Source organism: Malaclemys terrapin, chromosome 3, assembly GCF_027887155.1.
Source record: "Malaclemys terrapin pileata isolate rMalTer1 chromosome 3, rMalTer1.hap1, whole genome shotgun sequence".
NCBI classification, from domain to species: Eukaryota; Metazoa; Chordata; order Testudines; family Emydidae; genus Malaclemys; species Malaclemys terrapin.
Genome location: NC_071507.1, coordinates 82071690 through 82096945, shown reverse-complemented (window position 1 = coordinate 82096945; position 25256 = coordinate 82071690). Strand labels below are relative to the sequence as shown.

The 25256-nt window shown below is 36.8% G+C and overlaps 1 protein-coding gene across 2 annotated transcripts; it reads right to left on the bottom strand.

The window, feature by feature from the left end:
• Positions 1–394: 394 nt before the first annotated feature.
• PHF10 (PHD finger protein 10) lies at positions 395–25227 on the bottom strand. 2 transcript variants are annotated; one of them, XM_054021518.1, is made up of 12 exons: positions 25146–25227; positions 20598–20704; positions 19804–19934; positions 18780–18863; positions 17635–17768; positions 17359–17508; positions 14382–14491; positions 10370–10523; positions 7729–7884; positions 2509–2617; positions 2017–2205; positions 395–617 (listed from the first exon to the last, which is right to left on the bottom strand). In XM_054021518.1, exons 1-12 carry the CDS (start codon positions 25212–25214, stop codon positions 532–534), a joined length of 1479 nt encoding a protein of 492 aa, XP_053877493.1. In that variant the 5' UTR covers positions 25215–25227; the 3' UTR covers positions 395–531. The 2 variants fall into 2 exon arrangements, with proteins under 2 accessions (XP_053877493.1, XP_053877494.1); XM_054021519.1 differs by having other exon boundaries at positions 18780–18857.
• Positions 25228–25256: the final 29 nt, after the last annotated feature.

Sequence of the window (25256 nt, the reverse complement as noted above, 5' to 3'; positions counted from 1 at the left end):
AGTTATAGGGACTTAAAGTAGTTCATAATAAAGGAGACTGGATTTTCTGGCAATGCATTGAAACTTTTAGATATTATTCCTACAAGCTTCAAAGTCATGGCTTTTTTAAATTAAAGCAACACTGATTATTTAAAAGTAATTGAATGCTTTGCTTTGATTGAATCATGGGGAATAAAACTGAGTGCTATGCAAATATCTAAACTTTTGTGTAGCTTTCTCTCCATGTAGAAGTTATTGCTATGCAACATTGGCATATACAAGTGTGTTGCTATAAACTACCTCTTTGAGAGGACTTTCTGAAAGTTTTTCCTCTTGAATGGAAATTTGAGTCGTCAATCTAAACTGCTATGACAGAATACATGCTCAATTACTGCCATCATAGGAAAACCCATAGTCAAAATTATAAAAATTTTATTTGGTAAAAGACGCTTAAGTGGTTTTGTTCCATATACAGAGTGGTTGGTTAAATAGCACCAAATTTATCACTTCAATTTGTGCAGTTAATCGTATTGGAAGGTAAACATTATTCCTTTAGCCCTCTTTGCTGTTTTTCCCCCTTCTTCCTCCTCTTCTAGGTGTGGGGGGGTCTTTTTGACAACAGTCACAAATCCAGCGACCTAAGAAAGAAAAAAGTTGACATTAGTTAATATTTTTATTAACTGTAGAACCCATGACTAGTTTACAAGATGAGTAAATACTTTTATTTTTGCACTACCTGTGCTGGTAACATGCAAAATATAAGCCAATGTCTAGAAGTTTATATTTCTTCCTTTAAATTTGAAGACAATGTAAGTACATAGAGTAATAATACTGAGCAGAAACAGGTGGTGGTATATACATTCCCACATACTCACTGTATCTCAAACTGGCCTGTGATCACATGACTGGGCTTCACAACAATTAAGAAGGTCCAATGCTACTGTAGGATGGTTTTGAGATAAGAATAAACACTACCCATACTTCACTTCTGACTCAAGCAAAATTGAGTGCATTAGATCAAAGCATTTTAATTTGTTGACTGACTGACTACTTTAGAGGAATATCAACTGCTTCTACTTATGTTCTACCTTTAATATGGCTCAGTTAGTGTAGATCCTAGTGTAAATCAATCACAGAACTTGAATGGAAGAGAGGTCAGCAGCAATGGAACAACTGTCAACTCTACTGCAGCTCACAACATTTTCAAGACTTGAGTATCGGTGTTACAGCAATGCTAGCACTGCAGAACTTACTAGGTACATGCATCAATACAGTAGCTGTATTTTGCGACATGGATTTAGTCTTACACAATCGGACTGACTACTCCTGTCAATGATCTAGTTCTTTAATTCTGATTCTACACTGCCTTACACCTTGTGCAGTCATTTACAAGGGAGCAAAATAAGTGAAAAATGCTACTAAATCAGTATCTTTTATATTAATGTAAAATAGGTATAAATGACTGCACATAATGCAAAGCACCAGCTTTGTTTTAGTTTCAAGTTTAAGCATGTTACTGGGTTTATTTAGTTGAACATGCAAGTTGTGATGTAAAAAAAGGGGTCAAGTGTATTTACACAGATGGAGTGGAGCACACACTTTTTTCTTCTACTTTAATAAAGCATTTGTACTGTTAAAGCTTCTAAAACAATGCAAAGGTTATACTCTATCAATAGGGAGAAATGTTGGTAAAGTTTATACGTCCTTCATTTATGGATGGAGGTAGCTATTCAATATCTTGTGGGAATCCTGAAAAAGTGCGGTTCTGAGCCATAGCTCTACTTGAGTTTTGACAGGAACAGTTATAGGGTTGTAAAACGGTGAAGCTGCCAATCCTATACTCTGTACATTACTAAAATATACAGAAATTTAAAAAAAAACCTCATTTCTGCTGTTTTGGATAATTCAATGAATGCCATCTTACACTGTAGATGCTACTTAATGTTTACAGTCAACTAATTCACACACCCCTATGGAAGTATAATCTTGTAACAGTAGAAAACACCAGCCCTTAAAGACTAATTTCTGTTTCATTACCTGAAGGGATAGCACCAAGCCCCACACAAAAGGTATGATAACCTCGGTCACACACATCACAGAACATCATTTCTTCTTCATGGTGAGGCTGCCCACATATAATGCATGTTTTACACTCCATACACTGCCAAGGGTAGGTCTTAATCATAGCAACAAGCTCCATGGTCATATCAAGACAAGAAGGGTGGCCTAGATTAAAACCAATATTATTAATAGCACCTTTAGAAATGAAGTTGTAAAATAATTAGTATAACTTAATAGCTATTCTACAAAAATCAAGTTTAGCTCACCTAAGAGACTCAGTGCAGTGAATGTGTTCTAGTACATACTTAAGTACAATTAAGGAAATTTTAAAGGGAAAAAGTCAGTTTCTAGGAAGACTGAAATGTTTGTATGCAAATTTAGTATTATACAAAATATTTCCACTGAACGTAGTAAGACGTGGCAATTAAAACTCCCAGCATTCCAGTTAAAGTGTATATAGATACTTACCACTGTTGTCACATTGGGAGCAGTGTATAAGTGCTTCTGTCTTTCCTTTCTTGTTGGACTCCTTACCCTTCAGACAAATTCCACATATAGCATTTGGAGTGACCTTTGGCTGGAAGGGTAGAAGAGGGCTATAAATTCATCCCAGAAGAATTTATAATGGATTTAACAGGAAATTTGTTAAGGTATCTCCATTTTAACTTTTGTAAATTACTAATGAACTTTTTGTTATCATGTGATTGAAGTGAATCTTAAGACATAAGGTGATATTGACATAACGTGACATTGACAAATACTGGTTATTTTAAAATCTTAGGAAAGATGCATACAAATTTGATATTTAGAGCATGTGCAGTGAGCTATATGTAAATCATTTTACAAAAAATGAAACCAGAACAAAAGTGTATGCTAGATCCTCCTGCAAGCTTGTCAGCTAGCACTTCCCTTAATAGTGAATACAAATAATTTACACTATATTGTAACTTTAAAGCTAAATCAAATTTGTTCAAATATAGAAGGAATAGGAGAATATATTTATATGAATCTCCAAATTCACAAGCTTCCATGTACACAAGAGAACATAAATATCCTTTAAGAAATGCAAAATTACTTAACTCATCTGAATGGAAGCTTAAAATGAATACCATAAAATAAGATACAATTTAATACACTTAATTTGTATTGTTTAAGCTTCCAAAATGTCTAATAGACAAGTTAGTTGTGTTGCTTTAATCAGTTTTACTGTTCCTTTCTTCTATATCTAAAGTCATGATTGCTGTTGCTATAGAAAACACTACAATTCTACACTTACAACACTGCTAGGAGAAAGTGAACTGAGAAAGAAAGGAACTGAGTGTTCATAACATCTATTTAAGGCAAAGAAATCCCAGGTGCTTAAATTGGCTGTGCAGTTCCCAGTATTTGTGTAGTAATTTTATGACCAAACCCAAAAGATAAGCTAGCAGTAGCTTTGCTTAGAGGAAAAGAAAACATATAATTAAGGTATCAAATTGTTTATCAAAGGGCCATTCAAATAGCTTTAATGTCAGACTTCAACCTACTACATCTTAATGAAGATTTGGATTCAAATACAACACTTACTGATGTTGAATCCACTACTGCCAGAGATTTTTAAAAATCTGTCTCAGTGATATTTTAGTTCTGTTGTACAGAAGCAGCCATCTAGTCAATGGAGGAATTTTGAATTAAAAGCCTACTCCCTAAGGAACTGTGTGATTGCTGACAAACAGTCACAATGGGACTTGCTCCATTTAAAAACAAAAACAAAACAAAACAAAAAAAACTTGTCAAATGAAAGAATAAAAGTGGTAGAGTATTTTCAACCTAAGATGGTATTAATAAAAATGGCAGTGAACATAAAACTATTAAAAAGAAAAAAGTATTCAATACTGCCCCTTTTAAAACAAAATGTTATTTACCAGCCAGCTCTTTTCTAACATTTAGCAAGATAATTAATGTCTTCAGCAATTCTTAATCTGTCAGAATTCATTGCCCTACTTCGAAAATGTTTGAAGTTACTAAACCCCATTTATGGCTATAGTCTGCTTAACTTGTCTGGCCTGAGGAGATTTAAATAAAACAAAACCCATCGGATGTTTATATATAACTTCCTTTTCAAAAGATGACAGAGGCATTCATAAAGACTTTTTTTGCTTATTTATTTTAAAAAAGCATAGTCAAACCTGTTTTATACATAAATATAGTAAAACTGTAAAAGAAGTCTAACATTCACAAATGTCTCTACAAAATAAATATCATGGAAGTGAAAGCATACATAGAAAATTCTTACCGGTAACTATTCTATGTCTCCTACATATATACCTTGTATACCCTGCTCCTCCCAACAAAAGGATAGTGGCACATACTTAAACCTCAGTCTTGCTGTGTTTATTTACCCTCTTGTTGCTTACTGCTACATTCTAAGAGTAAGGTTTTTGTTGTGTTCTTTTACTATAGCTAAGTAAAACAAACCTCTCTAAAATAGCAAGTGCACTTCTCTAATCCAAATTCTATTTCAGCTATTAATTATTCATACTATACTGCCATAATATACAGCAGCAAACTCCCTCTCACTCCACTGAAACTAAAGTGAACTAACTTTCAGTTACTGTACCTGTGTTAGTGTATGTGTAGTTAATACTTTGATACATATAATTATAAAATTAGACACTGACTTATGTGTATTTATTAATACTTCCCTCTACTTCCACTCCACTAACTTGTGTTCACTAGAAACAGTGAAATAATCACAGCATATTAAAAACAGAGAGCCCCAAGGTATGGAAGCACTCTAGGTTTTTGTTTTTGTTTTTAAAGAAAAAAACAAACAAAAAAAACCAAAACACAAGATATTCACATTTCAAAGCAATTCAAGTTCTACCATCCTAAAGAAATTAAATGGCTTTTAGGGAACACTATGAAAATATCTGTCTAGCCTGTATGGGAAATCATATCCCATCTGACCATTTTACTTTCCAAATCACCTTCATCTTATTTTGAAGGAGAGTGAGGCAGAGGGACTCCTTTGTAACTAACTTCCATGCTGCTGTGCTGCAGCTCAGAGTCTCAAATCAAGCATTGCAACCACTCAGACAAGCATGAGTTTTCTCTGAGGTCCAACTGCCTGTGAGCAAGGCATTTAATTTTCATATATAATGAACCCAAAGCAAAATGTTTTGGATACCTTGTATCTCAACACATGGCAGATTTATTATTTGCAAAAACCTCCTGAACTCTGAGAACAGAACCCTGTGTGTGCAACTGTAGTAGCCAGTCCTGCATCAATTGCAGCAACATCCAAGACACACGACACTTTGTGATGTAACGAAATGTAAAACATGCGAACCATAATATATCAATTAAAAGGCTGACACTTAATAAAAATGGCTTCATACAAAATACACCAGTTTTCCTGCTTTAAAAAAGTAAATATGAGAATTCCATTGTATCATTTATACTGTATTGACTATAGCTATTCACTTATATATGTTGATGTTACAGCAATTATCCTTCAATTTTAATTAAATGTAACCTAAAGATTATCCTATAAAATGTGGACAAACTGAATAATACAGAGGAAAAATATTACCAAAAAACCCAGAATTTAAAGGGACATTTAAGATCGGTTTATAGCCTTCAACTTAAAGTGCCTTCATATTTAGGCACGTTCTGGTGTATTAATAGCTGTTAAATCTTTTTATAGACCACTTCTAACAAGAATGTTCACATCTAATCAGTTTTAAGATATTTAATGTAATGGGGCATATTAAAAATGTTCTAAAATTCCCATTTTAAAAAATGCACAGCTGTGCCACCTCTGAGGTATCAACAGCCTGACACAGCACCTTTGAGTAATGCTAGGTATTGTGAAGACGTGCCATACAAATATTTTGGCACTGTAAGTTATCAAGTTAGCTTGCACTAATTGCTTTGTTACTAACATAATTGGTAGTTTTAAACTAATGGGTAATAGCCATTTGGGTCCATTTTCAAACTGCAGTACTGCATTACTTGTACAGCTCTACATTTAGGAGTTCAGAACCTTAGAAATGGTTCTGTTTCATTATTTCTCTCTATGTATTCAAAAGGCCACTAGACAGAGCAGACTAACCAAACAGACACTGTACTTTGTGGTCTTCATACCTAAATGAAGCTCCTTTTTCTGTCAGACCAGTCGCATACCATCTCTAATATAAAGTTAAACAAAGCTAACACTTTTTCAAGCTTCATCTTTGGATTTCATATTCTTGAAAATATTGGCATGAGTGTGGGTCTGTAATAAGCAATTCGCAAAGTTACATATATAAAAAGATATGTATATTACACAGTTCAAATATCCATAATTTGCATCTATCTTAAGCAACTCCTCAAAAGAGGAGAGATGGCTGAAGCTTGACAGTTGTTATAAACTGCAAAAAATATGTATTGTGCAATTATAGAATCTACAGAAACCTTTTCCAATAAACTGACGCTGTCCAATTCTTGTTGATGACTAACTTCTAAGTTTGATGTATAGCTTCTTTACCAACCAACAGTAAATTCAGATTGTTAGCAAACATTCCTGAATTATAAAATTCAAACCATTAACAGCCCACAATTACCTTTGCTGCTACAAGATTTCCCAAAACATATGATCTTGACATCATAGAAAAAATTCTTGCTTTTTTTTTTTTTTTTATAAACAGCATCTTTTGGCAAACACTCCCAATCACTATGTTTACACCCTTCCTTACTGTAGCCCACACAATGGGCCTGATCCTGCTCCCACTGAAGTCAATGGCAAACTTACTGAATTCAATGGGACCAGGATTGGACCACATGTATTTTTGAAGGTGTACAATCAAGACCCCTTTCCTGTACAAAGTTCCATAGACTAAAATTTAAATCATGCATATGAACTCCAATTTCTCTTGAAATATATTTAATCCTCATTTGACTAATGGGAAAGTGTTACATTATTAGTATTGATTATTCTATCCTGGGTTTGGTAATCACTGCTTTACAGATGTTAAAGTGCCTTATTATCGTAGCCAAATTTTAGCGTAAGAACATTCTGCCGACAGAAATTCCTCTTGTAACATGAATTAGATAAATTGTTATTCTCCATATCTGTCCTAAGTGGTTGGGTAGTGTTGCTTAAACTGTAGTTAGTTTTGCATTCCGCCCCAAAGGTGGCTGCACTTATTGGTAAGTGAAGTAAAACCTATAAATAGTCTAATACTTTGGGATCCTTCAGGATGAAAGGCCCTATTTAAGTGCATGTTATGACAATATATTCAGCCATATCGCTGCGCTTTACGCACTGGTCTCATGGTCTGCTGCCATACTAACTACTACTAAGACAAAAACAGCGAATACTCAATGCCGGTTTTACACTGACAGGAAATTCTGACTGCTATTTTAAAGCAGTCAGGAAAATATAAAATTCTCTTTATAACAGCCATAATTTTTTTTGTTGTAATTGCCCAGAAATCAATTATGACACAGAAACAGAAGCCACTCCATAGCCAGGGTAACAGAAAAGCCCCTAGTGAAATAAAGCCAAAAAAGGAAGGAAAGAAGCAAACAGTTGAGAGCACAACAGGAGAGCAGCTAGTGAAGTACAGCAAGCAGAACTTCCATATTTTTGAAAAACAAAGTTAAATATTTCAGGGAAAGAGGCTGGTCAGTAAAGAAGCGGAGTCAGGGGCTTTTTTCTTCTACCTTGTACCCAGGAACTGATTTGGACAGTACAGAACGTTTGGAACCGTCTTTTCTTGGAGTAGCACTTTTGTCTCTTGGTTTTTGTCTTCCCTGAAAAGAATCCTCCTGGTTGTCATTGGCGCATTCACCTTCAGATACATTGCCAGACGAGTTGTCCTATAATAAAAACATAACTTTTTTTTGAGAGGGAAACTAGTCTTTTCTAAGCTCCAATGACAACAAGGGTTAGTAGCTTCCTATCTACAGGAGCACAGGTGACATTTAAATATGATATGGCCTGTTTTATTGTAACCTTTTATGCTTATATGTCTCACACAGAGGCTGGCATCACAGCACAAGGGTTCCAGTATTTTCCAGGGGATCATGATGCAAAACCAAGGGTGGAGCAGCATTTATCCTTTGTTCTAAATTGTTTTAATTTAAGACTTGTCAAAACCAAACTAACTATTTACCAATATGCTGGATGTTCAACATCTATCAAGTCTTTCACAGATACAGGCCAGAAAAGCAGATAAATTGCCCACCACATGTTTGAAATATGCTACCAAACTGCATGAAATGTAATAAGTGAACATTTTTCTGTCACCCTCATTTAATATTTTTACCAGGAACAACTTGATTATCATCTTTGGATCACAGCACAGGAATGTCAAAAGCAAAAGATACCCACAGCTACATAACAGAATTTATGCAGCAGATGTTCAAGGAGATTTATGGGGAGGGAGAACCCTCAGGGTCAGAGTCAATAAGTATTGGGTGTCATTTAAAAAAAAAAAAAAGGGCAGCACAGGGTTAGGTTGGTTTTTGGGGGGAGGAGAGGAAGAGGGGGAATGGAATGGAGAGGGGCATTAATGGCCTTCAAGAGGTTCCCGCAAAAACAGCAGTAAGTATCCACCTCACTAACACTGAAGAGGGAATACCTTAGAATTCCTTCAACATGCAGGAGGATAGGTAACATGAGGCAGCTGTAGCTGTTGGGAAATGGAAACCATTCTGCTGTTTTGGAAGTGGGGAAATAGAGAAGAGGTAAGGCAAGAATCAGCAAATCTCTCCCTCGGAGGTACTCAACACAACTAGCTGTTCCCAAAAATAGAAGTTTCACCCCACCCGCAATGCTCTGCCTCTCTCTGTGGGGGAAATTGGGGGGTGGGGGGAAGATGTCTGCTGGTCACAATCTATGTCCCATTAATAATTTAGCCACGTGGGAGCTGAAGAGCTGGTAGAACCACCGTCAAACCAGCTGCCTGGTCTGATTTTGTCTGCTCCTTCCAAATGCAGGCATGACCTCTCTGGCTTCTGCACTCCTGGATGGCCTTCTGAAGTACTGTGCAGAGGGAGAGGATAGTGTCTGCTCAGCCCCAGTTCCTTCTCATATTTTCCTACTGGTGGAGAGGCACCAAGACCAGAAAAAGGAACTGAGTAGACATAGCCTGCAGTATTAAGGGAAGACTGATGCTTTTTTTTTTTTTAACAGAATAAGGAGCAGCAATACATACACATTTTGCGATGAATTTTTAATATTTGTGAAATTCTTAGAGCTTACTCTAAAGACTCAAAGGGAAAAAACACATTAACAGCTACCTCTCCTCTTTCAGGCTACCAAGGCAGCCGTTTCATCCTGTTTTTTCTTTAGTTATAAAAGCTTTAATTGCAAATACTTAAACAAAATTAACATTTACATGGCTAAGTTCAATATTTTAGCTACTCCATATTTAAACATTTTCTAGTTGTTAGGCCATTATTTTATACGAGGCTCTCCTTATTGTGGTGTTACAAATATCATGCTTCTGGAAGCTGGTTGCCACCAGTAATAGGCACAAACAACTTAAAGATATCTCTATTGCACTTTGCAATGTATGCAAGCTGAAACTGCTTTGAATATTAAGAACACTGTGATATTCAAAATGGACATAGCTTTCCTTTAACTTCCAATACATGATGGTTTAATGTTTGGATTAAACAAATGAGTATGACGTAGTTAATTTAGATAAAAGAAAGAAGGAAGAATGGTTAAAGCTCCACTGTAAAGAAAAAAACAGCCTCTCCCTTTTACTATTTTTACGATGTAGAATGATAGCCTCAAGCTATTTTTCTGTTTTAAAGGCACTTTCCTGTTTCTATTTTACATTAGAAATATCAGGCTCGCACTTACTTATCTTTAATGAAGGACTTTTAGAGGACTGGAGTAGTGAAATCACACAAATCTATGATCTGAATTGCAACTCTCCCTCCCCACAACTGTTAGCATCCTCTCCCTTCAACTCAGAGGAAAGAGTGGGGTGGAAAACTACAGTGTGGGTCACAGATCTATATAAATCAGATTATTCCGCTTCTCCGAAGATTCTGCAGCAAAGAAGAAAGGGAGGGCCTGGGCCTGGTATTTTCAGCATAAAACAGAAGCAGGAAAACAGTTTTAAAAGAAGTTAGATGCCAAATTTCATAAGTCAAAAAGAAGCATTCAAATGGTAAAACCAAAATTTTTATTTTTTTTTTGCTTTTGCCTCACAGTTCTCCTTTAACCTAAACTCTACTGGACACAGATGTTAAACATGCCAGTGAAGCAACTACTGAAACTGACCAAAGGGAAGGGGAAGAAAGAGAATCTCTTTTTTGTTAAAGATCACTTTTCAATTTATCTCACCGAATTGCCTTTGATTTTTCGTTTGTCATCACCTCGACCCTCTTCTGCATCATCCGAATCTCCATCACTGTCCAGTGCAGGCAGTTCCGGATCCAAAGGTGGTTCATAAAGGGCTGTGTTTAATGGCAAATAACGAAGTTCATCTGGAGAGTATCTAAAATCAAGAAATACTTGTTTACTACCATATACTTATATACACACACACACACACACACACACACCCCATCAACAAAAGATAAAAACACTTAATTGCCAATTAAAAATTAAAAAAGTCTGGATAAGCTCAAAGCCCATTTTTAATTGCATATACAGACACTCCCTGGGTTACGCAAACCCGACTTACGCAAATCCGCACTTACGGAAAAAGTTCCATAAGCTAGAAAGGTTTTTGGGGTTTTTTTTTGGCGTAAGTTGGGGAGCGTCTGTAACATTACCACAATTGTGTACATATGCACAGTAATTATGTACACAATTCTGAAAATCTGGGTCACAAATGCATCTCCTCTCCTTGCTCATAAATGTTACTCCATGTTAAACAATATCTGGTTACATTTTAAAAAATACTTCAGCTACTCAGTCCAGTAAAAGGTGCGTGTTCCCTCACACCCTATGGACCAAGGCTTGATCCAAAGCTCACTGAAAACAATGAAGTCTTTCCATTGATTTTAATGAGCTTTGGATCAAGCTCGAAATCCTAGTGTCTGAGCAATCAGCTAAATAGGTCTCCCAACTGTTTGAGACATTCATACAAAGTATAGGAAATTATTCAACATCACATGGAGCTGCATGAAAAAGAACTTTCTAAGACTTCAAGCCTGCACTGGGAACCTGTTATTCAGGACCCCCTTTGCCATCGTACAGTTCCATTGAAGTCAACAGGTATCTGCACAGCCAAAGAGATTATACCTAGCAGATACTAACGCAGCATCAGGGCCTAGATGAGTACAGTAAAAGAAGTAGAACCAACAGTCTGCTAAATACCCAGAGATAGATTTAACAAGTTTGTTGGTTCAAGATGCTTTATTCTAGCTGGTAGACTCAGGATAGCTTTAATTATTTTTAACTAGGACTGTCAATTGCAGTTAACTCAAGTGATTAATACAAAACAAATTAACTAGATTTAAAAAATTAGGCACGATTAATCACAGTTTTTTTTAACAAGCGTTGTCAGCATGGAAGCATGTACTCTAAAATAGTGGTCGAAGCATGTACAAATGTTTAGCATATCTGGCTACACCAGTGCCATGAGAATGCTTGTTCTCACTTTCAGATGACATTGTAAATAAAAAGTGGGCAGCATTACCTCCCATAAATGTAAACAAACTTGTTTGTCTTAGCGATTAGCTGAACAAGAAGTAGGACTGAGTGACTTGTAGGCTCTAAAGTTTTACATTTTTTATTAAATAACTTGACTCAAAAACAAAACAATAAGTCTATATTTGTAGGTTACACTTTCATGATAAAGAGATTTCAATTCACCTCATACAAGTACTGTACTGCAAAATACTATTTCTTTTATCTTTTTACAGAGCAAATATTTGTAATAAAAATAATAGAAAATGAGCACTGTACACTTTGTATTCTGTGTTGTAATTAAAAACAATATATTTGAAAATGTAGAAAACATCCAAAAATATTTAAATAAATGGTATTCTATTATTGTTTAACAATGCGGTTAAAACTGCCATTAATTGTGACTATTTTTTTTAAATCTCATGATTAATCGTTTTAATCATTTGACAACCCTATTTTTAACCAAAATTAATACAGAACAGCATCTTAATGGGGACTAATACATTAACTATATTTATATTTGTGTTGGAAGATGATTATGACAATTAATCTAAGAGGTGTTCCATGGATTATGCCAAACATTTCACACCCACATATTCACCAAAGATCAAACAATGCATACACTGAACCCTCCAGTAAGTCATGTTTACTATCCCCAAGAAGCTATTTATTTTATATTATATAAAATACCATATGGACACATGTATAAATATAAAACAAGTTTCATGATTATTGATTAGGTTCCAAAAGAAAGCAGTAAGGGCCACAGAATTACGTGGATTGTGTCAATTCTCAGATCTGAAATTTCAAAAATATGCCAATTATATTTAGTGCACATTTCATATGTTAATTATGAAAGGTACTTCCTTTAAAAATGAGTGTGCTTGTTTCAGCAAAATGGGCAATTTTTTTAACGCACGTGAAATCTGTGGCAGAGGATTAATACGCCACAGAATATCAAACATTTTAATGAAGTTATAATTCTTCAGTTATTGACTCAATTTCTAATATTTAAGTGTTTTTTCACTGGGAACATACAACGCATGGTGCAGGTATACAACCTCCATACTCCTAACAACTAAATACCTGAGAAGGCTGCTATGCATTAGTTATTCCACTTAAATTATCTTTACTTTCAGTCAGCATTAGGAAAGATGAATGGAAAATACTGGTGCATTAGGTGTGGCCATAACCTTTTTTGGTAAAACCACACCCTTTTGGAAATCATTTTGCACTTATATAGCAATTCTGACCTGAGGATCTCAAAGCACTTTACCAAGGTGACCACTATTCCTGTTTTACCAATAGTGAAACTGAGGCCTACTGTGAATAAGTGACTTGCCTATGGTCACACTGCAATCCAGTGGCAATCAGGAATAAAATCTTGGCTCCCAGTTATCTGTTGTAATAACCAAATCAAGCTGCATCTCCATTTGCTTCACTCTGGAGGTGATGCACATTGAGTCAAGCCTTACATATAACATGGAAGTTTCAGGAGAAAACATTTCCATGATAATCTTGGGCAATACAACATATTAATGTTATGTGCCACAGGCCAGAGGTTTTAAAAGCTTATACACACAGTGAAGCATTGGCATTTTGGGAGGGAGAAGAGTCCGTTTACCAAAACTTTCCCTCCTCTCACACACATCCAATTTCATCTAAATTCTTAGGCCATGCAAAAATCAATCAAAATTATCTGTTAGCAGTGATCAGTCTTAGAAAAACCATCTCCTAAAACTGTATCTCTGCATTCATGCAAAATTGCTGCATAGAAAGCATTTGACCACGAGCCTGCAATACAAAATTTAGACATACCACAAATACTCTTAAGTATCAGAGGGGTAGCCGTGTTAGTCTGAATCTGTAAAAAGCAACAGAGGGTCCTGTGGCACCCATAAGCTTTCATGGGTAAGAACCTCACTTCTTCAGATGTAAGTCAAGAAGTGAGGTTCTTACCCACGAAAGCTTATGCTCCCAATACTTCTGTTAGTCTTAAAGGTACCACAGGACCCTCTGTTGCTTTTCACAAATACTCTTGACAGTCTCTGTAGAGCCCTAGTATTGAATGGACACAGAGAGTGAACTATGCCCCTGTTGCATGTCAAATTGGTCCCTCTAGAACAGTGGTGGGCAACCTGCGGCCCGTTAGAGTAATCCACTGGTGGGCTGCGAGACAGTTTGTTTATATTGGCCGTTCGCAGGCACGGCCACCCGCAGCCCCCAGTGGCCACAAGTTTGCCGTTCCCAGCCAATGGGAGCTGTGGGAAGCGACGAACAGCACGTCCCTGTGGCCCACGCCGCTTCCCACAGCTCCCATTGGCCGGGAACGGCGAACCGCGACCACTGGGAGCTGCGGACGGCCATGCCTGTGGACAGCCAAAGTAAACAAACTGTCTCGCAGCCCACCAGCAGATTACGCTGACAGGCCGCGTGCAGCCCGCGAGCTGCAGGTTGCCCATCACTGCTCTAGAACAAGGCTGAGGCACGCTGACAGAGCAGTGTGCAGAAGCTTGCACTGCTGCTGCCACTGCCAAACTTGTTGAGTGGAGAATGCACTTCAGTCTTTTGGTCAGTCAGACTCACATATCTCACGGACACAAAATTCACTCAAAATTATTTTGTAAGTATATCACTACTACTCTTCCCAGCTAGTTTCCTGGGATATACAAGCAAGTAGATGTAATATAGACAGCAACTGTGATATCTTTTTAAGTACCTTTTGTAGTACTCCTGGAACTGGCCTGGTATGAGAGCCACTGGATAAGGACTAACCTTTGTTCTCTCTGTAGGTAATATTTTGTATTTTCCTTGAGGCACCTGGATAATCTGTATTGTTTAATACAAAACAAAAATCTCATTTTCCACACAAGCAAATCTTTTTTTATTTCATTTGTCTTTTCCACATTTTTGAACTCAGCCTTTATTATGCTGGAACAGTCACCTGATTTTTCCCAGATTCACTCCAGCACTTAAGGGCGTATATTATATACAACATACTTTATAGTTTTACTGTCAAAATAATATTCTATAAAAATCTAAATAATAAATGTCTATTTAACTAGGGCTGTCAATTGATCACAGTTAACTAACGTGATTAACTCAAAAAAGTTAATCGTGATACTGAAACAATAGAACAACTGAAATGTATTAAATATTTTGGATATTTTTCTACATTTTCAAATATATTGGTTTATATTACAACACAGAATACAAAGCGTACAGTGATCACTTTATATTATTTTTTATTACAAATATTTGCACTGTAAAAATGATAAACAAAAGAAATAGTATTTTTCTATTGACCTCAGACAAGTATTGTAGCGCAATCTCTTTATACTGAAAGTGTAACTTACAAATGCAGATTTTTCTTTTTGTTACATAACTGCACTCAAAAACAAAACAATGTAAAAATTTAGAGCCTACAAGTTCACTCATTTCTACTTCTTGTTCAGCCAATCGTTAAGACAAACAAGTTTGTTTACATTTACAGGAGATGTCTGCTTATTTCCAATGTCACCTGAAAGTGAGAACAGGTGTTTGCATGGCACTTTTGTAGCTGGCGTTGCAAGGTATTTACATGCCAGATATGCTAAACATTCGTATGCCCCTTTATGCTTCGGCCACCATTCCAGAGGATATGCTTCCATGCTGATGATGCTCGTTAAAAAATAATGTGTTAATTAAATTTGTGACTGAACTCCTTGGGGGAGAACTGTATGTCTTTGGCTCTGTTTTACCTGCATTCTGCCATATATTTCATGTTACAGCAGTCTCATATGATGACCCAGCACATGTTCGTTTTAACAACACTTTCACAGCAGATTTGATAAAACGCAAAAAAGATACCAACGTGAGATTTCTAAAAATAGCTACAGCACTCGACCCAAGGTTTAAGAATCAGAAGTGCCTTCCAAAATCTGAGAGGGACAAGGTATGGAGCAATCTTTCAGAAGTCTTAAAAAAGCAACACTCAGATGCAGAAACTATAGAACCCAAACCACCAAAAAAGAAAATCAACCTTCTGCTGGTGGCATCTGACTCAGATGATGAAAACGAACATGCATCAGTCTGATCTGCTTTGGATCATTATCGAGCAGAACCCATCATCAGCATGGACGCATTTCCTATGGAATGGTGGTTGAAGCATGAAGGGTCATATGAATCTTTAGTGCATCTGGCACATAAATATCTTGTGATGCCTGCTATAACAGTGCCATGTGAATGCCTGTTCTCACTTTCAGGTGACATTGTAAACAAAAGCGGGCAGCATTATCTCATGTAAATTGTAACCAAATTTGGTTGTCTGAGCGGACGTGTAGGCTCTAAAGTTTTACATTGTTTTATTTTTGAATGCAGTTATTTTTTATACATAATTCTACATTTGTAAGTTCAACTTTCATGATAAAGAGATTGCACTACACTACTTGTATGAGGTGAATTGAAAAATACTATTTTTGTTTTTTACAGTGCAAATATTTGTAATCAAAAATAAATATAAAGTGAGCACTATATGCTTTGTATTCTGTGTTGTAATTGAAATCAATATATTTGAAAATGTAGAAAACATCCAAAAATATTTAAATAAATGGTATTCTATTGTTGTTTAATAGCGCGATTCATTTTTTTTAATCGCTTGACAGCCCTATATTTAACCCAATGGACACCTAATCTCCTTTATGGCACTATGACTCTGTAATAAGATAGAAAAATAAAAAATACACCCTTTTATTACATTTATATTACCATACAAGCTGCTAAATGAAGTAAAACATAAATTAGTTTTCATATTGAGCATCTTTAAAATGAAATTTTACCAGAGCAGCATAATAGTAGAAAGTAGTAAGAACAAGGAACTCTAACTTTGAAAGCAGACTTTTGTGTACAAAAGCATCAGGTATGATGAGCATATACAAAATAGAAGCTCATAAGAACAGCCATAAAAGATCAGATCAATGGTCTAGTATCCTGTCCCTGACGGGGGGCCAATATCAGAAAAGTCTAAAACCTTCAAATGGACTATTATGCAATAATTTATCTATGGGGAAAGCTTCTGCTTAACTGGTCTCTGGCAAGTAGTGCTTGGCTTAAATTCTGAAGCAAGACTGATACATACTTTTATCCTTTCAGTTGAACTATATAAAATATTTTTATTCATAAATGTCTAAACCTTTCTAGAATACTACTAAAATTTTTGCATCAAGAAGAATTTATAGAATTTACTATCACAAGCTAACTTTTTGACAATCAGTAATTATCAATTTTAAATTTCTTGCCTTTTAATTTCATTAGGTGTCCCCTTATTCTTGTGTTATGAGAAATGGTAATAGGAGCATCCAAATGACATGACCTCCTTTATGCTATTTTATATACTACTACCGCAACACTTATTTGTCTCATGTCTACACTAGGTAGTGCTAATAGCGCTTCGTCACGTGGAAGTCTTTCCAGCTTGAGAAATCAATTAATTAAAAAAACTAAAGTGGAAAGCTCTATTCTATTTGGTAAAATAACTTTTAAAAGTGTATATATTCAAATCTATTTATTTCTAACCCAAATTAATTCTAATCCAATATTATGATAAAAATGGTTACAACAATATGTTTTCAGAAAAAGCACCAAAAAGACTGATATCTTTACTATAATAAACAAGGAACTACCTATCATTGTCAAGCAATAAATTTAAGTCAACCTACATGTGTCTGTAAATCAAAATAGGCTCTTCTTTCTTCCATTCGTTCCCGATTTAAATTGCTGTTAAACTCTGCAGCTTTCTTGGCAGCTTTCTTAATATATTCTGGAACTTTACTAGCTTCTACTTTTTGGGTGTTCTGCTGTTGCATTTGCTGAAATAAAATTAATTGTATTAATTTACAAGACAAATTTGAAAAATCAGATACTGCAAAAGGAACTTAATCCACATGCCCAGTATGTTCTAGATCTGGTTCACTAAAGTCTGACGGGTTACTTACTGAGTACTCTTTATAATGATCTGTTATTCGCTGGCGTTCTTTTTCTTGCAGTATTACAGAATACTCAGCATGTTTGGCAGGATATTCTTTAATCATCAAATCAATCACTTCATCACTGCGTAAGGCAGTTAGACCTAGATTAGATAAAAAACACTAATAATGCTACATTGCAAAACAAATTGTAAGTCATTTACCATTTTGACCCATAGTCTACTGTAAAGTTTGCCATTAAAGCAGACAGCCTAACATAAACAATACCTTTCACTGAACATAGAAATTATGCTGCAACGACACTTTTTAAAAAATTCTAAAACAAACCACCCCTCCATTTTCAAAACATTTTTGGGGGGTTTGCTGTGTGATTCTCATTGAATTTAATGGAAGATGTACGTCTAAAGCCTCATGTTTTGCTTTAAAAAAAAAAGAAGATTAGGGAAAGTCAGCAGCCCAAAATATTATGCAGCTGATATTCTGTTTCTAGATTCTGTCATATGTCAAATAAACCACTGACAAATCAAAAGATACAGAATACAGGAAAGCAATGAAAGTGATTTTATAAAAGTCAACTTCCTGTATCAAATGAGAGTTACATAGATTTGTGATATCAAAGAGAATAGAACTGAGATAGGCATTAATCAATCAGTACGTCAATCCAAGCTAATGTTTATTATAAGTGAAAGAAGAAAATATTAAGATTTTAATTCTGATATGAATATACTCAAGTACTTTAATCTAATTCACATGACCTTGAACCTGCAAACTGATCAACATAGGCAGACCTTTAGAGCTGCACAAAGCCCCATCTAAGCCAATGGGTCTTCATGCCGACACAGAGGTTCTCTTGATCAGCTTGGAAAAGCAGGGCCTACGTTAATAAAATATCCTCTTTAGCAAATGAAGTCATTAGAACTGGTAAAAATAACATAAAGATCTAATAGTCTGTTGAAGACCTTAGACTCAAAATGTTACACATTCTTAACTTTCCATTACATTTTAAAAGGTAAAATAAATAACCTTATTGCAATCAAAACCAATTTAAATGTCTAGTCAAGAATTACTTGATGCTATCATTTTAAGGCAGGAATCAAATATTCTAGCCTAATCCAAATGCATCAGAAAGCTGAAAATTCATTTTGTTTTCTTACCTAAAGTACACTGAGTCTCTGTGATGACATTTAGTTCTCTGAGGTAGAGTTTTTCCTTGTGAGACAGATCTCGTCTCTCTAAATCTCCAAGAAAAGACAAAACAGCAGTAAAACCGTGTAGTGTTATACATTTCCAAATCCATCATAAAAGAAGTTCCAACTAGGCCAAAAACTAGTTTACAACTTCTTTTCCACATGATGAAAAAGGAAGATTGTACAATAAAATGTCTATTTGTAGTTAATATTTAGTTTAGCGGTAGTATAATCCAGGGATGATAACAAAGTCTGAAAAAAATTACATTAATAAAATGTAATCTAAGGGGATATTAGTTTAACAGACACAAAATTATTCCAAACAAAAGTATTACACCACTATAGAAAAAGATGTTAATGTTTCTTTTATAAATAGTTTAAAACATTAGATTTTCCGCAAGAAATTGCATTAAAATGACACTGACAAATAGTAAAGGCAGAAAGTAAGTTTTTGAAAAGTGTTTTACAAATTCTAATGTAAGGATTATAGTAGTTAATGTTGGAGAAGACAGACTGTCATCATTCTCACATAAGTGAAGCAGAGATCCCCCTGAGTATTCTGATATTTTCCCTCCACATGGAAATAATGTAGTGCACCATTTTGCAAGAACTGGAAACTGAAACTGACCAACTTAGTTCACTATCCAAGTTGAGCAAAATTCAGAAAGTTCCCAATAATAACAAACACTCAAAAATAAATTAAGGCCAAGATTAACAAAAGTCACTTAAGCACCCCATCCTCTGAAAAGCAGGCTCCTTTACATAATTTCAAGATAGGCACCCAAAAATCACTAGTCACTTTTGAAATCTCAGCCCACATTTTCAGCTAATAATTAGTAACAAAGATAGAAAAATTGGTAAGCTTGATTTTTATCTTGACTGTGTCCTCTTAACTAAAAGATCTATGTTATATTCCAAAAGATGAGAGTTGCCAGTTTGTACACATTTGAATCGACAGATTTTTATACACACGCTTTTTCAACCTGGATACCTGGATATTTTCGTTTAAATGAGGTCACACCCAAGTATTCACTGACTTGCTCCTGAAGCATATAGTATTCTCCCGTTTCATCAGGTGGCCATTTGTATTCTATCAAATTTTCAGCAGGAAAGTAGCTAAAGCTAAACACAAAAACAATGGGCTTGAAATAATAATAGTACATTTTGCTAAAAAAATATACATTGCGTAAAAAAAGTTAGAATACTCAAAGTAATCGTTAACAATGCCATGCTTCTAGAACTTGATCTAATTCCCATTTAAGTCAACACAACACTCCTGTAGAAAGTTGGTTCAGCCCCTTAGAATATATCCTCCTATCCCATCTCAAAATTACACACATTCAATGTGTTTCATTTTACTAGTGTTTCACAAAACTAGTATTTATCAATGAATCACTGGACATGAAATCAAGGACTGTGTAATCCTTGACAAGAATAAGAATAAGAAAACAGGCATTCATACTGAAAGATAGATATTTAAAAAGCCATAAAATTATAAAATGCAAAAAGTCAAATGTACAAGTAAAGTCAGTCCTCAGGATAACTGAAACACACTTTGGCATAATTTGCATTAAATAAACACGCCTTTACACTACATTAAAAGCAATGTTGAAGCAAGGAAGTTGCTCACATGCCACTTTAATTCACCGTGCCTCAGCACGGCAGAGGTGAGAGAAATGCATGAGCAACATATAAGTAAAGAAAGAAGAGTTAATGTTAAAACTTATGGAAAAACACAACAAAATAGTGTTTAAAAAATATAAAACCTCAGTAAAGTGATATTACCCAAGATCTTGACTAGAAGTTTCACAACTTCGAGAACTGTCCCCCGAGCCCATACGTCGTCTTTTCGATGGCTGGCTGCTATCATTTGAATTTTCTTCTGTGTCATCCTGAAATAAACACAGAGAGCAAGCATTAAAAATAAAGCCAAGAAGTCCTGCATGTACTTAATGTATTAGGATATCACAACGTAAAGCCTCACCAAGATGTAATAAACTATTTTGGGATTGTAAAAGGTGGCTGTGACTAGAATGAACTTGCTCCCTAGAAGTACTGCGCTATTTCAAAAGGGTTCCCTGAGCCAAATCATGGGCTGGCTTGCACAGTTCCTTACTCCCTTGTGCTGGCTACTCATCATGCTTAGCAGCACAGAAGGGGAACCAGGTTCTGCAGAGGCACTGTTTCCCCCACTGTCACACAGATGGGCAGGAAGGGGTGGCAAGTGAGCAGATCTTTGCCTCTGCCCACCAGCACCAACATGTCTACAGATGTAACTGTGTCTGCACATTATCTGCTAATGTTCTGGGACAATTTATTCAATCCCTGGAGCAGTGAAGAAACTTGGAGCACGACTGTGACTCTCAAAGTTATTGTATCCCTCTTCGGCTGCTCCAAGAGCAGTGCAACACCACATTACCCTTTGCTATTACTGATACTTACAAATCAAGGATCGTATCATCAATGGCAAAGAGGATTTACATGAACAGAGTTAAAGTAATAGAAAAATATATTTTCTCAGATGTGAGTATAAAAGCTGTGTCTAGTTTACATAAAGCTTTGAACATAGTACTACAAAAGAGCTGCTTTTCATGAAGATAGATAGATAGATGTAGGGAGAAAAACTGATGCAGTAGAGTTGAAATATATAGGGAGGGCAGAAGTCATCTTCAAAATGAGTTGTTACAAAAGTGAAGTTACTCTATCAGTGGTGCCTTTCCCCAGTCAGATTTAAAGAGACCTATGGCAAGAGAAAAGATGATATTTAGAATGTGTTGTGATGAGATTTGCTCATACTTGAGGGTCATGCCCTAAAATGGGGGAGGACGAAAAAATATACAATTTTAAGGTGTTACCAAAGTGAAGGATCAATGAAACCAATTGGTCTTATTGCTGGGATATCCACTAAGTAAGTCAACTATATCTAAAAGATGAAGATTATTATAATATTAATTGATTGAAATCCTGTATAGTTTGTTATTCAGCCTGTAAATAAATGTAGGAACCACTGAATATCAGTCATACACTATCTTAGTAGCTGCAACTCTGTGTCACATTACAAATCATTGGAAGAAAACAAAAGACTTCATCTTAATAACATTTGTGAAATACTGCTGATGGAAGAACTAACCCATCAAAAACAGTCAAGCCCACAGTTACACTTAGTATTTGTTTATTAATTAATAACAGGTACAATTATTAGGCCTTGTTTAGTGAATGTCTTTCCACTTATATTGATATGTTAATCTCAAATATAACACTTTAAACATGGATTTAAGAGACAACAGTGATCAACTAATTTTCCCTATTTTAGCTACATAACACTTGTAAGATCAATTCAACCAAAAGATTAGAAAAAACATGTCTGTCTTCCTCTCTGTTTTTGTTTTACTTTATATATTTGACAACTCTATGTCTAGTCTTTTTCCCCTTTTGCTTGTGTGGGTCTTCACATAGCAAAAAAGAAGAGAAAAAAATTAAATTAGGAAAAAAATCAGTAAAAAGTTTGAAGCAGGTGCAACTAGATCAATTTTAAAAACTTTTTTTTTTTTAAATTGACTGTCTCAATCTGATGGAGTCCTTTTAAAAGAGGTGGTTTTCATGAAAAGAAACACAGGGAAGTAGAAAAAGAAACTTGTGAGAGCATCAGATCTTATGGTTTTATTACAAAAAATATTTCTATGGAAAAATAATATTCATTGATCAAAATCCTGTTTTGTTTGTTATTCAGCCTGTAAATGTCGGTAGGAACCACCGGGTATCAGCCATGTAGCTTCAGCAGTAAAATAAATTGCAATGAAGGAGAGCACAGAGGTAATGAGTCACCTAATATTAAATACTAGGAGCACAGACTTAATACTCTGACAATTTCTGTAACTGTGCTGAACACTGTTTTATCCCATCTCCACCACAACCACACCATTTTCGACAATAGTTGAGAGTGTGGCAGGGGACCCCAACACTGACAACTGATGTCTATCCAGTTTCTCTGTTTAGATCCATGCTTTCTAATGCTAGATTTGGCATTGCCCCAAAAGTAGCTGCTGAGCACCCTGAGAGTAGTAAAGGAGAAAGAGTTATTTACTCACCTCTCCATTTTCATTATTTTTAAGCCCAAAATGATTTCAGGAGTTGCTATCTCAGAAACTTCTAGTTAGAAACTAAGGCTCTGTCTACACTAGCACTTTTGTCAGCAAAACTTTTGTCGGTCAGGGCTGTGAAAACACACCTCCCTGACTGACAGAAGTTTCACCGAGAAAAGCACTGTTGAGGGTGGTTTAATTATGTCGGCAGGAGAGAGCTCTCCTGTCGGCAGAGCAGCTACATAGGACCCCTTACAGCGGAGCAGCTGCAGCGGTACAGCTGTGCCACTGTAAGGTCCATAATGCAGACACTGCCTAAGAGATAAAAGGATGTGGTGTGATGCATAGGACATGGCTCTGGATTGACAGTGAATAGATCTGGGTTTCAGCCAAACATAAGGTCATACTGATCGGACAGGGGACTCTATTATGGGAAGCAACGATTCTGAAAAAAAGAGGTTCATGGTGGGTAATAGCTGAACATGAGCTCACAGTGCGACGGTGTAGCTAAAAGAACTAAATTGGAGAGGAGTCAAAGAAGGGCCATGAGAATGATTACAAGATTGGAAAACATGCCTCCACAGTGAGAGACTCGAGAGGCTCAATCTATTTAGTTTATCATCAAAAAGATTAAGAGGTTATTTCATGACTGTCCACAAGTACGGGTAACAGAAATTTGATTATTAAGAATTTTTCAATCTAGCAGACAAAGGTGTATCAAATTCAGACTAGAAATGAAGTGCAAAATTAAAAGCAGGAAATCAGCCATCACCAGAAACTTTTATATCGAATGTTGCCCCTTTTCAACCTGAGCAGCTAGTCAAAGTTTGGGACCCTGGAGGTGTTCCAAATGGGAGTAGAAATTAGTGATAGGTATTTTTCAATGCAGTTTTGTTTATTTCTAAAGAATGTACAAAAATTCTGTCTCTCTGAATGAAGAAATCAAAAAGGAGGAAACAGCTTCTTTAGCTCACTGCACCAAGTGCACTCTTTTCATCCTGCACCTCAACCCAAAAACCTGTCCCCAGTTTCTTCAGGTCAGCCACCATGCTTTCAGCTGCTCTTTCAGGCTCTCTGTCTTTTCCAGTTTTTCCCATCTGTTCTGCCTCCCCTCCACACACACACACACCTCCCCAAAAGCAATACTCAGCAAAAGCTCTAGGGCACATGCACACTCTCCTTTTCTTTTATTTGGGGGTATATGCTTACAGTTATGTTAACTGAAGGGTGAATTTACACTTATCAATCTCAATGGGGTTTTAAACTCAACCCAAAACAAATTTTCATCCAGCTCATAACAGGATTTTTTCCAGAGGAGATGGTCTAGTTCAACAACAGCTATTAGACTTGAAAAGGGAATTCATTCGCCGAAAGCCTATGACCTAGGTTACACAGGAGACCAAATGATACCAGATAATCAAAATGGTCCTTTCTGGGCTTAAAATATACAATTCTACTCTCAGCTCTGCCATGCACATCCTGTGTGACCGTAAGTCACTTATCTTCTATGTACCTTTGTTTCCCCATCTATATAAATAAAATAATACTTAGCCTCCTGTGTATTGATTAAAGGTGCTATGTATTAAGAATATCAATCCTTTAGACCATTTGCAAACTTGAGTTTTCCAAGATACTTTCACACAGCATTTGCTAAAGTCACCCCTGAATTTGAGGAAAGGGGAGAAGCAGGAAACAAATGCTGGAAACACTGGAAAGCCCAGACCCTTTGCAGAGATATTAGTCTGGCCCACGGATGCCGTTTTCGGCCTGCTGCAGGACTGTACAGGTCCAGTCCCAAATCTTGGACCTGGGCAACTTTCGGACCTGGAACCCAACACTGGATGAGACCCAGGAGCTCTATCCGTGCTTGGCCCCTCTGGCTGTAGCCCGTTCACTTGAAGGGGCGTCCAGGGCTCTGTATCCCAGCCCCTGCTGAGCTCAGCGCCCGGTGCAGAGGGCTCTGAGGCCCGGCCCGTGGACTGGGGGACGGGCCGGGTCTGGGGGCGCGGAGAGGGACCAAGGGCACATGCTGGGCGGGGAGGTGGCAGAGCTGCAGCCTGTTCTCCCCCAGGGGCTGGCTGCCCGCCCCGCATAACACCGGGAGGGGGAAGGGGACAGAGCTGACTCTCCCCCCGCTGCGGGTCTTCCTCTGCCCCCACTTCCCCCCGGCCGCCGTCGCTCCCCCTGGGGCTCCCTGCGAAAGACCCGCTGAGCCGCGGCGACGGGGGGTTCCCAGCCCGGCCTCTCTCACCTTCAGGGACTGGGCCCCGGGCGTGGCCGGGTCGCTGTCACAGACCCGCGGGGACAGAACCGCCGCCATGGCCGCCGCCCGCTCCCTCCCTCCGCTGGGCGGGGCGAGAAG